Source organism: Geotrypetes seraphini, chromosome 6 (assembly GCF_902459505.1).
Source record: "Geotrypetes seraphini chromosome 6, aGeoSer1.1, whole genome shotgun sequence".
NCBI classification, from domain to species: Eukaryota; Metazoa; Chordata; class Amphibia; order Gymnophiona; family Dermophiidae; genus Geotrypetes; species Geotrypetes seraphini.
This window is the reverse complement of record NC_047089.1, coordinates 251,459,545-251,473,351: the sequence shown is the minus strand read 5'-3', so window position 1 is coordinate 251,473,351 and position 13,807 is coordinate 251,459,545. Positions and strand designations below refer to the sequence as shown.

The 13,807-nt window shown below is 45.5% G+C and overlaps 1 protein-coding gene across 2 annotated transcripts in view; it reads right to left on the bottom strand.

Annotated features, from left to right (window-relative positions):
• Positions 1-13,807, bottom strand: part of CFAP47 (cilia and flagella associated protein 47) — a 1,062,207-nt gene that overhangs the window by 974,708 nt on the left and 73,692 nt on the right. For both annotated transcript variants that reach the window (XM_033947561.1, XM_033947559.1), the window contains exon 6: positions 3,652-3,806. In XM_033947561.1, coding sequence (XP_033803452.1) covers positions 3,652-3,806 — 155 coding nt within the window. The remainder of the gene's footprint in view (positions 1-3,651; positions 3,807-13,807) is intronic.

The window sequence follows — 13,807 nt, the reverse complement described above, 5'->3', positions numbered from 1 at the left end:
CATACAATAATAATTATATTACATTAGTGATTTCTATTCCGTCATTACCTTACGCTTCAAGGCAGATTACATGAGAATAGTTATGATGCTATGAAATACATTCGGTGGATTACGTGAGAATTATCAACATACTAATAAATGCCTAATTTTTGGTGGAATTCGCTATGTCATTTATATAAAATGGAACGTTCAATAGCGGTACAAAATGGAAATTATAAAAGTTTTATTAAAATATGGGAGCCATTAAAATTGGTTTTTTTAAAATAATTCTTTATTGATTTTAAAACTTTCATCAAGTGTACAAAAATTGCAATACAATAACATAGATTTAATCACTTGTACATCTTATCGTTATAACTTATAGTTGTAAATATAGCCCTCCCTCTCCCATCCTGAAATCCTTTTAGTAATTTTTATTTTTCATATAATAGAAACCCTCCACCCTTATCTTACATATTAAATATAGATATATTAGAAAAATGGCATTAATCATGACAAAAGGACGTTAATGGTTCCCAAATTTTAATGAAGTTTTTATAATTTCCATTTTGCACCGCTATTGATCTTTCCATTCTGTATATGTGACATACCGAATTCCACCAAAATGTAAAATTAAGCCTACTATGGTCTTTCCAATTATTAGTAATATGTTGAATGGCTACTCCGGTCAAAATCAATAAAAGTTTGTTATTACACATTGATATCTGACTCTTTTTTCTCATAGACATACCAAAAAGTACAGTATCATAAGTTAATGCTACGTGATTTTCTAATAAACAATTTACTTGATCCCAGATTGAATTCCAAAAGGCTAAGATATGGGGGACAATAAAACAAAAGATGATCTAAAGTTGTTTTGTAATGAATAGATACCATTTTTCTTTTGAAGATACACCATGTAAGGAAGGGAGGGGGGAGGGGATGTTTGGATAAAATGTTGAAATAAAATTAATAATAGGGATGGAGGGAGGGTAGAGTAAGGATTTCTTTTAAGTTAATAGAGGATAATGATAAGTTTTTCAAGTGTTTAACTAAGTGTTGTTTCTTATAATTCTTGTACACTTTATGAGAGGGTAAAATGAATTAAGCAAAATAGTGTTGGGAGGGAGGGTGGGTTATGGGTATATATATATATATATACACAATTGTTATTGTCTTGATGGATTTATCAAGTGTTGTTTTTGAGCCTATGTATGATCTTTATTGTACACTTGTTGAATGATTAAAAAGGAATAAAGAATTTAAAAAAATAAATAAATAAATGCCTAATGAGAGATTTGAATATTTTTTGATTTGTTATGTAGATAGGGTTTTGGGTAAAGCTTGGGGCAGGTCTGGTTCTGTTATAGAGGTTGAATGTATTTTTTGAAGAGTAGGGATTTTGTTTCTTTTTTGAAGGTCTTGTAGTCTGTGGTCGAGGATAGCAGATTTGTGAGTTGTCTGTCCAGCTTTGCTGCTCTGGTGGGTTAGCAGGTTGTCGTACATTTCTCTTTGCATGACATTTTTGGTAGGTGGGTGTGTGAATAGTGTGTGGGTTCTCCTATAGACACAGATCAAACAAGGTAAACAAACAAGCATTTATAATCAATCAGTGTTCATACAATCGTTTAAAAAACCCCACCCAACCAACATTTTCATCAGGGAATAAAATCACTCAAAAGATCTACCCCTTTCCCCATTCCCCCCCCCAGGATGTGTATGTGTTATACCAACAGAAATGAAGATAAAAGACAACTATAATGAATCAATGGGCCCCAAATTAACTTGAATCTCTTAGTATGCCCCAGCATATCTGCATTCATCTTCTCATACCTATAGTTTAAGTATAAATTTGTCCACCAAAAAGTAAAAACAAAGACGATCACAGTTTTTCCAATTTCGAGTAACCATTTGCATGCCTACCCCTGCATTTGTATCTGTCTAATGAGGGCTTAAGATGTAATATTATCCCACATATGACAACCTCATATGTCAATGGAATTGATGATTCAAGTATAGCATTAATCTGTCCCCCATATCGACTTCCAAAAATTAAGTATCAAAGGACAATAGAACAGCAGATGATCCAGTGTCCCTATATCAAGATGACAGTGCCAGCATCTATTAGATTTGGAACTATCGAATTTCTGCAAACAGGGGTCCAAAAACTTCTATGTAGCAAAAAAAAACAAACCATGTTTGTCTCATAGATGCTGACGCCGTACACCTCATCCTCCAAGTCCAAATTCGTGGCCATTGAGACACAGAAATCTGCTGCTTTAACTCAATGCTCCAAATGTCTCTAAGTCTAGTTTTTGGTTTTCTATTCAGAAATTCAGATATTAATTTATACCATTGAGCGGCATGATGCCCTAGGAAATTCGTCTGGAAGCATAGGACCTGCAAGCTACACTTCCCCCTCCCTATTCGCAGTTTTGGGGTTCATAAGAAGTGCCGCTGCTGGGTTAGACCAGTGGTCCATCATGCCCAGCAGTCTCGAGAGACTACAAAAACTCACAGCAGTCATTTCCTATTGGCGATCTGCACGGGGCAGAAGCGTAGGAAGTTTGCTCCTGCCCCGAAAGCCTGCTAGACCACCAGGTAAGGCCGAGATGCCGGGGGGAAGGCGGGAGGGAGGCGGGAGTAGTTAAAGGCTCCTGGTGGATACTGGTGAGAGCACTGTGACCCACAAAAGAACCCCCGGCTCTGGCTGCTCGGGGTTTGCTGTCTGGTAAAGATCTTGGACAGTGATTTTGGCCATCTAGGCCCTTCCCAAACGGGAGCCTGCTCAGCATTGCTTTAGAGGTTGAATCTCCCGTCCATTGTCTGATCCAAAGCATATGACGTGCGGAGACTTTCCCCATGACTCTCATTATATCATAGAGTGCATCTGCTACATAGTCTACTCCAGCTAACCCAAGCTGTAAAACGGGGTTCAGCCTCTGCCAGGTTCTGATTTCATAGCTTGGAATGACAGGCAAAAGAGGCTGCAACTGCAGCCTTAAAGCCCAAGGCCAGAGCTCCTGAGGACCATATCAACTCTGTGATCCTGAGGATCCTTTAAAACTACGCCTTTCTCACTTGGCAGGGAAGTGCATTTAGTCACCTGGGCTACTAAGGAAACCATCTTTGGCATAGCAAACATTTGCTGGAATTCCTGATCCATGGGATACAGCTTAGTCAGGGTTTTGGTCACATTCAAGGAGCCTTTGGGAGTCTCTCAGGGCTCTGTGACTAAGATCCTCATATCTGAGTGCCTTGAGAAAGACTATTGGCTATTTTTAAGCCCTCTTAGATCCCCCTTAAGCCTTACCTGGTGGTCTAGCAGGTTTTCGGGGCAGGAGCGATCCTCCTACGCTCCTGCCCCGTGCAGATCTCGAGACTACGACGGAAGCTCACGGCAGCCGTTTCCTATGAGTGATCTGCACAGGGCAGGAGCGTAGGAAGATCGCTAATGCCCTGAAAACCCGCTAGACCACCAGGTAAGACTTAAGGGATGCCGGGGGGAAGCGGGGGGTGGGTCAGAGCCGGCCCAAATATTATTCGCGTTTTTTTAATATTCCCGAGCCGGCTCTGCCCCTAACAGATATGGAGTGAGAAGTGTATTTCACTTCCTAGTAACTATTTAGTTACCAGCTAGACTAATCGCAGTTAACCAAGGTATGTTCTTACTTTGGATTAAAACAAATAATGAGTGTAATTTTCTGAAAAGGTAGCAAAATCCCTTGATTAGGAAAACAGGTAATTAAGTTGCAAATTTCCATGCGTCGCATTCTTTGTCCCAAATCGTGCTCAGCAGAATCAGTTTCTTTCTGGACATCAGAACCCTACAGGATAAAGAAAAGGAAATGATTCCAAATAGGACATTTATTGTAAACCCCATTCAGCAATGGCTCAAGTCACATTAAATTGGTTTGGCTTACACTGGGTTGCAGGAAAGGAGAAATTAGGTTCTTACCTGCTAATTTACTTTCTTTTAGCTTCTTCAGACCAGTAGAGGTTAATCTTTACGAATGGGTATATAGCCAATCATGACCAGTAGGTGGAGACTGAAAACAAAACTGTGGAATAGTATATAATATATTCCCTTCTCTATTTTCATCAGTCTGCTGAAAAGACAAGCAGAACTAACAACTTGCAACAGAAATAAACAATACTCCGAACAGAAGTAATAACTAACATACCCAAATGCTGTTGGAAAATGCAGAGGAGAGATACCAGAAGAAAAAATGTCCCCACAGCTCGTCAGATAAGCCAGCCGAGCCACAGCCGCTGTTCTTTAATTCTCCCCGGCCCTAGAAAAATACTAGAACCCGCAGCAAAAAAACAAAACTGCCTGCGCAACAGCCCCAACAACACAACAACAGACAGGGTGGGGACCTCTACTGATCTGGAGAAGCTAAAAGAAAGTAAATTAGCAGGTAAGAACCTAATTTCTCCTTCTTTAGCACTCTCTCCAGACCAGTAGAGGTTAATCTTTATGAATGGGACATACCAAAGCAGTCCCCATTACGGACGGGACCGCCAAAGGGCCGACACCAGAACACGCTCACCGAACACCACGTCCCGATGCGCCTGAACATTTACCCGGTAGTGTCTGACAAAGGAATGCAAGGAAGACCAAATTGCAGCCTTACAAATGTCCACTGGAGACACGAGCGAAGACTCAGCCCAAGAAGCCGCCTGACCCCGAGTGGAATGAGCCTTGAGAAACTCCGGAACAGGCTTCTGCCTCAGAAGATAAGCAGAAGCAATAGTCTCCTTGACTCAGCGCGCAATAGTAGCCTTAGAAGCGCCAGCCCCCCTACAAGGACCCGCCAGAAGGACAAAGAGATGATTTGATTTCCCGATCTCCTGGGTCCACTGCACATAAGAGCGAAGGACCCGACCGACATCCAACCTGCGCAGCTGTCTTTGTTCAGAAGAGCCCTCCCGACTACCCAACACCAGGAGGACTACAGATTGATTGAAATGAAAAGGAAAAACTACTTTAGGCAGAAAGGAAGGAACAGGCCTCAAGACAACCCACTCCCAAGAAAACACCAAGAAAGGAGCCCTACAAGAGAAAGCCTACAGCTCAGAAACACGCCTAGCAGAAGTAATGGCCACCAAAAAGACCGCCTTCAGAGTAAGGTCCTTCAAAGAGTAGCCGCCCAACGGTTCAAAAGGTGGGTGCACCAGAACAGACAGAACCAGATTGAGATCCCAAGATGGAACAAAAGGCCACACAGGAGGCCGGAGCAACTTGGCCGCCCACAAAAAGGGAATCACATCAGGAATGGCTGTCAATTGCTGACCTTTCACTAACCCACGAAAGGCTGACAAGGCCGCAAGCTGAACCCAGAGAGAAGACCAAGCCAGTCCTCTATCCAGGCCATCCTGCACGAACTCTAGGATGGTAGGCAGGGAAGCGCGAAAAGGGACTACTCCCCGCCCTGGCACCACCCCTCAAAGAGACGCCAAACCCGCACATAAGACTGAGAGGTAGAAAGCCTCCAGGACCCCAAGAGAGTAGAGATCACCTTATCTGAATACCCCTTCTTACCTAGGCGACCCCTTTCAAGAGCCAAGCCATAAGACAGAAGGGAGACGGGTCGAACATGGGAATGGGACCCTGAGTCAGAAGGTCGCCCAAGAGAGGCAGAGGAAGAGGATCCGCCACCAGATGCCTCACCAGATCCGCATAACATGGACGTTAAGACCAATCCGGAGCCACCAGAACCACCAGACCCAGATGGTGAACAATGCGGAGAAGAACCCTGCCCACTAATGGCCACAGAGGAACACGTACAACAGCCCCTCCTTTGGCCATGGTTGATCCAGAGCATCCAGGCCCTCGGCCAGCCCGTCCCTGCGATGACTGAAGAAGCGGGGCACTTTGGTGTTGCCACTCGTGGCCATCAGGTCCATCAGGGGATGACCCCAAGCCTGCACTATCAACTGAAAGGCCACAGGGCTGAGACACGACTCTCTGGGATCTAATATGTGATGACTGAGGAAGTCCGCCTGAACATTCTCCACCCCGGCTATGTGAGAGGCCGAGAGGTCCAAAAGGTGTGACTCCACCCAAAGCATGAGCCAAGCTGCCTCCTGCGCCACCTGAGCGCTCTTGGTGCCTCCCTGATGATTAACATAAGTGGCATTGTCCGACAGAACTCTGACTGACTTGCCCATTAAAAGGGAGCGGAAGGCTAACAGCGCCAGATGGACGGCTCTGGTCTCCAACACACTGATCGACCAGGACGCCTCCTCTGTAGATCAGGTGCCCTGAGCTGAGTGACCTAGACACTGAGCACCCCAACCAAGGAGACTGGCATCCGTTAAAAGCACCATCCACTGCGGTAGATCCAGACTCACCCCCTGAACCAGTTGAGAGGTCTGGAGCCACCAATGAAGACTGCAGCTTGCCAAGTCGTGCAGAGGGACAGGGACATCCAAACTGTGCCTCTGGGGCGACCACCTCTGGAGCAGAGCATACTGAAGAGGAAGCATGTGGGTCCAGGGACGCCACCATCGACCCCAAGACATGGAGGAAATCCTGCACCCGAGGACATCGGGGATACCATAATGAGGCGAATCTGAGATTGCAATTTGCTTATCCGGGCCTCTGGAAGGAAGACCTTCCCCAAGAAGGTGTCAAACAGAACCCCAAGGTACTCCAGACACCGAACTGGGACCAACCGACTCTTGGAAAGGTTGACCACCCAGCCCAGCGACTGGAGAAACTCCACCACCCGAGCCTTAACCCGGGTGCTCTCCTGCAACGACTTCACCCAAATCAACCAGTTGTCCAGGTAGGGGTGCACCAGACCGCAAGGCCGCCGCGACGACCACCATCACTTTGGTGAACGTCCAGGGAGCCATGGTCAGGCCAAAGGGAAGCGCACAGAACTAATAGTGCCGACCCAAGATCGTGAAGCGAAGGAAATGCTGATGAGAGGCCCGAATGGGAACATGCAAGTAGGCCTCCGTCAGATCGAGAGGTTAGAAACTCCCCCGGCTGAACTGCCAGAATGATAGACCTCAGTGTTTCCATGCGAAAAGAGGGAATTTTGAGAGCCCTGTTGACCCCCTTCAAATTCAGGATGGGCCGAAAAGTCCCCTCCTTCTTGGGCACTACAAAGTAAATTGAGTACCTGCCGGTGCCGCACTCCTGAGGGGGCACTGGAACAACTGCTTTAAGATCTAGTAAGCACTGAAGGGTCTGACGAAAGGCCTGCGCCTTCCATGCCGCCTGACACAGAGAGGCAAGGAAAAGATCCAGCAGAGAGTGGGCAAACTCTAGGGCATAACCGTCTCGCAAAACCTCCAGGACTCACAGATCGGACGTGATCTCAGCCCACTGGGGAAAAATATTGCGCAGCCGGGCACCCACCGGAACCAAAGGAGGAGCCAGCAAGGAGTCATTGAGCAGAACAGGCAGCGGGAGAACCGGTGGAGGGATTCCAGCCCCCCCGACAGGCCCCCCGAAAGGGCTGCATGCGCTGATAAAACCAACCCCGGGAAAACTCCGAAGACTGGAAAGAAGCAGCCCCAAGCCCAGGGTGATACTTGCGGAACTCCCGCAGACGCCCCCGGGCAGTGCCACCCCGAGATGCAGGGTGGGCATGGTCCTCAGGCAGGTGGGGCACCTTAGAGTCCGTCAGAGTCTGAAGCAACTTATTTAAGCCCTCTCCAAACAAAAAAGACTCCCGAAAGGGAAATTTAGTAAGCTTAGCTTTGGACACAGCATCCGCTGACCAAGCGCAAAGCCACATAGTAACATAGTAGATGACGGCAGATAAAGACCTGAATGGTCCATCTAGTCTGCCCAACCTGATTCAATCTAAATTTGTTGTTGTTGGGTATTTTTCCTTCTTCTCCTTAGCTATTTCTGGGCAAGAATCTAAAGCTCTGCCTGGTACTGTTCTTAGGTTCCAACTACTGAAGTCTCCGTCAAAGCTCACTCTAGTCCATCTACACCCTCCCAGCCATTGAAGCCCTCCCCAGCCCATCCTCCCCCAAACGGCCATATACAGACACAGACCGTGCAAGTCTGTCCCGTACTGGCCTTAGTTCTTCAATATTTACTAATATTTTCTGAGTCTAGATTCTCTGTGTTCATCCCACGCTTTTTTGAACTCCGCCACCATTTTCCTCTCCACCACCTCACTTGGGCATCCACCAGCCTCTCCATAAAGAAGAATTATCTTACATTGCTCTTGAGTCTTCCACCCCTCAACCTCAAATTATGTCCTCTGGTTTTACCATTTTCCTTTCTCTGGAAAAGATTTTGTTCTACGTTAATACCTTTCAAGTACTTGAATGTCTGAATTATATCTCCCCTGTCCCTTCTTTCCTCTAAGGTTTACATAGTCAGGTCTTCCAGTCTCTCCTCATACATCTTTTGTCACAAACCTCCTATCATTTTCGTTGCCCTCCTCTGAACTGCTTCAAGCCTTTTTGTGTCCTTCGCCAAATACGGTCTCCAAAATTGAACACAATACTCCAAGTGGGGCCTCACCAACGACCTGTACAGAGGCATCAACACCTTCGTTCTTCTACTGGTTATGTGTCTCTTTATACATAGTAACACAAAATACTTCTACATAGTAACAAAATACTTCTACATAGTAACACAAAATATGCCGCCACGCCAAAGGCCATAGACTTAGCCTAGATCCGCACCAAGTTATAAAGAGCATCCAAGAGGAACGAGGCAGCCATCTCAATCTTCGCCACCTCCTGATCCACCAAGGACCAGTTATCAAACTCACAATCCAGGACATGCTCAGCCCACCGAAACACGGCGTGAGCAACCAGCCCCCCACAAATAGCTGCCTGGAACCGAAAAGCAGAGACCTGAATATTCTGCTTAAGAATGGTCTCCGACTTATGCTCCTCAGAGTCCCGTAAGGCAGAACCGCCCTCAACGGGTATGGCGCTTAGAAATCACTGAGACCACTGCGTCAACCACTGACGACTCCGGGATGGGATACAAACGAGCCATGGCGTGCACAAACCAAAACGGCACCTCTGACGTTTTCCACTGCGCCAGTACAATATCCCAAATATCCTGATACATAGGAAAAGAGTGGGAAACAGTACGGATCCCCCTAAGTAGAGGGTCCCCCACATGCGGAGTCTCTGATGGCACCTCATCAAAACGCAACACCAAGGAGACATGTTGAATCAGGTCCGGTAGCTCATCCCTCTGAAAAAGACGTACTACGGACGCCTCCTCGCTGGAGGGCGGGAAACCAGACAGCCCGCCGCCAGCAGCCATCCCCTCAAGAGGGTCCTGGAAATCCTCAAAAGGGTCCAGGTCCTCATCCAGGCTGACACGCTCCTCAAACCACAAATCCTCATCCCAAAACACCCGCGGGCGCTTGGACGAGGGAGGAGGAAGGGGGGGACGCCAAAGAAGAAGAGGGAGGCAAAGCCACAAGGGGTGTGGAGGAAACCCCACTCCCCGAAACCCCCTGGGTGCATATGAGACTGGGTGAAAATAGGCTCTGCATAAAGAAAAAATTAAATCAGGAGAAAAAACCCCCGGGGGTCCCAAGGGACTCCCTGCCACAGCAGGGGACCCAGCAGAAACCTGCTCCTGTTTTTCCAATACAGGGGAAAGGTCACCTGAGGTTGCAGACAAAATGGAGGGGCCAGACTGAGAAAATGGTGAAGTTCCCGCCAAAAATGCTCCCTCCAGGGCCTGTAGCGGCTGAGAAACCTGAACAGTCCCAGCCGCTAAAACAGGCAAGCCGGCATCAGCTGTTAAAAAATCAGCTGAGAGGGAATCCTTTGTATCCTGACCATTGGCGGACAAGGAAATCCCTCCATGGGCGGTGGAAGACGACAGGGCTTCCCCACTGCTCCTAGCCGATTCGCGAGGCACTATCGGCGGGGAGCTCTGGGTGCCTGCAGTCGCTGCCAACCGCACTGGCCTGAACACCGCTTGCAGAGGCCGGCCACGAGTGCCTCGTGTCTGGAGCACAATGAGCACTTTTTCCCTTGTGAAATGCTTATTGCTCCATACGCGACCTAGCTAGAAATAAAGTGCCGGTTAGATGTAAAATACAGTGAAATTAAAGGGAAACAACCCTTTAGACCAGCACTACCTCAGGATTTATTTTATTTTATTTTTTTCAGAACAGACTCCACAGGCTCTCAAAGCAATATGCCTTGCTTGATTTAGGGGGCAAGGCTTATTGCTGAGGCCCCTCTATAAAAATGGGGGGAAGTGGAGGAAGGGACCCCGCTCGAGATCCGCCAGGTTTGACACCCCCGAGGTCGGACGGACCCCCAAATAGGGCTCACCCAAGCTCTGTCCAGCCAAAAACAGGGACTAGAAACCCCCTAAACAAATTCCAACAGCCCTACCAAGGGAGATGGGTACAGCTCACTCAACACCTGCTGGAGACTGAAAGAAGACTGATGAGAATAGAGAAGGGGATATCTTATGTACTATTCCACAGTTTTATTTTCAGCCTCCACCTGCTGGTCATGATTGGATATATACCCGTTCGTAAAGATTAACCTCTGGGGAGAGATCCAAGATGGCGACGGAGTAAGTCACCCTTGAAAGCTGCTCCTGCTTGGTTTGGCGTTTTTTCTCTTATCTAAGAAGTTTTTACCTTAACTATGCCCAAGCGCAGGGGCAAACAGAGAGGCGTTCTTCCAGCCTCATCTGGTATTTCAACGGCGAGACAGGTGGCAATTACAGCATATGCCACACCGGCTGGATCGGGTGCATCCGCTGACCGAGGGGGGCAGACCTCGGTCTTGGAGAGCGAAATTTCGCTTAGCCCTGTGGGTCCTGGAGCTCCTCCGCAGCCCGGGAGGATGTCGGGGACGCCGTCGGCAGCGCAGGAGGTGCCGGAGACGAGTTCTCCGTTGACGCTGCTGAAATTACCTCTGACCCCGGAAGTTATTCACAGCTTGCCGACTCTTTTGCAGTCGACAATGGAGAACGGAAGAGCAGTTGTTGGTGAGGATGCAGGGACAGAGGAGCAGCGAGTTAATGGGGCATTCTCTGGAACATCTTTGCCCCCCCCTCCTCTGGTAAAACCTGAAGTCATCGATATGGAAGCAATTTGGAGTGGACTTGAGTCAATACATAAGGTATGCTCTCAACTTTTTTCTTCAACACAGAATACTAATTTACAAGTTAAAACTTTGGAAGAGAAACTCCAAAACCAGTCCAATAGAACAGACAATTTGGAAAAATCAGTGTCAGAAATAAAGGCTTCTATGAATTTACATTTAAAGGAAAAATCTTTGCTGGTTAGAAAAATGGAAAATTTGGAAAATGCAAATAGAAATTTAAATCTTAGATTGTTGAATTTTCCGGTATCTAAACTTCAAACTTCAAGAGATTTATTCAATTCCTTTTTACAATCAGTGTTGAAATTTCCTGAAAATAATATGCCACCGCTTCAAAAGATATACTATTTGAATATTCCCAAAGAAGAGAAAGACAAAGGGATTGTATCAGGAGACTTGGATCTCACTGGTATGCTGGAAACATCAATTCAAGAAGAAATAACTGTTAGAGCAACTTTACTGGTAACCTTTGTTTTTCTCCAAGATAAAGAGGCAGTTCTCCGTTTATTCTATAGGACTGAGAATGCGGAATTTCACGGTTCCAAAGTTTCAATATTTCCTGATGTATCTAAATTGACGCAAGCCAGACGGAAGAAATTCCTGGCATACCGACAGTTAACTTTGAATATGGGAGCAACCTTTCAGTTACGTTTTCCCTGTAAATGCTGTCTTACCTATCAGAATGTTAGATACATATTTTATGATCCGGATCAGTTAAATTTCTTTTTAGAGGGTAAGACGGAATTTAGAGCTCCAGATTCTTCAACATAGTCCTCTATCCAGGCAGATGGTTAATCCAACCGTACTCTGTAATCTGTAACTCGTATGAGTTTTTGTTTCTTTTTTCTTTTAGACCCAACTTCCCTTGGAAGTGATGGACTCTCTCTCTCTTCATTATGTGGACTCTGATTGGTCATATATGTGGAATTATTATACATGATTTAATATAATTATTTTCTTTTTTCAATTGTTAATTTCTTTAGATTGTTGTTAAACAATTTGTGAAAATTATAAATAAATAAAATAAAAAAAAAAAAAAAAAATTAAAAAAAAAAAAAAAAAAAAAAAAAAAAAAAAAAGATTAACCTCTACTGGTCTGGAGAGTGCTAAAGAATGGTAACTTTTTGCCAAGTAGAAACTATTTTACCACATAAAAATGAGATATGGAGTCAGGGCAGGATTAATTCTTCGAGGGCCCCTAGGCACACAAGTACACCAGCCCACACCCCACACATGTGCCCCGCACACATCCCGCCCCCATTTATTTACCTGTTTTATTATTTACTTCTTTATTTCCACTCGTATTTATTTTTTTTCTTTTATTATAAAATTCAAAACAAACAACAAAGATTACCATACCAGTGCCAGTGTACAGTTTTAGTTCTATGCAAGCCCCAAACATCTCTGAACAAATCCCCCCTTTCTTCCCTCCCACCTACTTGCCCAGGACTTTAACTCTGAACCCTTTCCATACGTATATAAAAGTGTTCAAATGCATTGTAAAGCAGTAATACTATCCAAAACATAAGTCTATATTAATAACCAAGTTTGCAACTCGTCTCAACTGCCTCACTCTGTCATCCAACTTTAACTCATATGTATAAACAACCAAATCTGTAACTCCTCTGGTACGTTCCACTCCATGTATGCTAATTTGTAACAAAACAACAAGGCAAGCGGTCCACCAAAGAATCCAATGTGGAACAAAAGAAGATCAGCAGACAATAAGGAGATTCAAATCACTTTACAAATTAACAAATAAAAAAAATGGAAAATAAGATATCATTTTATTGGACTAATACATTTTTTAATTAGGTTTCAGAGGACAAACCCTCTTTCCTTAGGTCAGTAAAGGATAGCATGGTCTGGCACTTGGACGCACACGAATTGATGAAACCCAGTCAACATGGATTCAGGAAAGGGAAATCATGTTTGACGAATTTACTCCAATTTTTTGAGACCGTGAACGAGCAAATTGATAGTGGGAAGCCGGTGGACATAATATACTTGGACTTCCAGAAAGCGTTCGACAAAGTTCCACATGAAAGACTTCTCAGGAAACTACAAAGCCATGGCATAGAGGGGGATATACAAAGATGGATAGGCAAATGGCTGGAAAACCGAAAGCAGAGAGTGGGCATAAATGGGAAGTTCTCCGACTGGGAGAAAGTGACTAGTGGTGTACCCCAGGGCTCGGTACTTGGGCCGATCCTTTTTAATATTTATATCAATGACCTGGAGGAAGGAACATCCAGTGAGATCATCAAGTTTGCAGACGATACAAAACTATGCCGGGCGATCAGATCGCAGGATGATAGAGAGAAACTCCAGAGCGACTTGTGTCGGTTAGAAACATGGGCGGAGAAATGGCAGATGAAGTTCAATGTGGAGAAATGCAAGGTAATGCATCTAGGCAATAAGAATAAGGAATACGAGTATACAATGTCAGGTGCAACTCTGGGGAAGAGTGAACAAGAAAAGGACCTGGGTGTACTGATAGATAGGACCCTGAAGCCGTCGGCACAATGCGCGGCAGCGGCAAAGAAGGCAAATAGAATGTTGGGCATGATAAAGAAAGGAATCTCGAGTAGATCGGAGAAAGTTATAATGCCGCTTTATAGGGCAATGGTCAGACCACACTTGGAATACTGCGTCCAACATTGGTCTCCCTACCTAAAGAAGGATATAAAACTGCTGGAGAGGGTGCAGAGACGAGCAACAAAACTGGTGAAGGGTATGGAGAAAC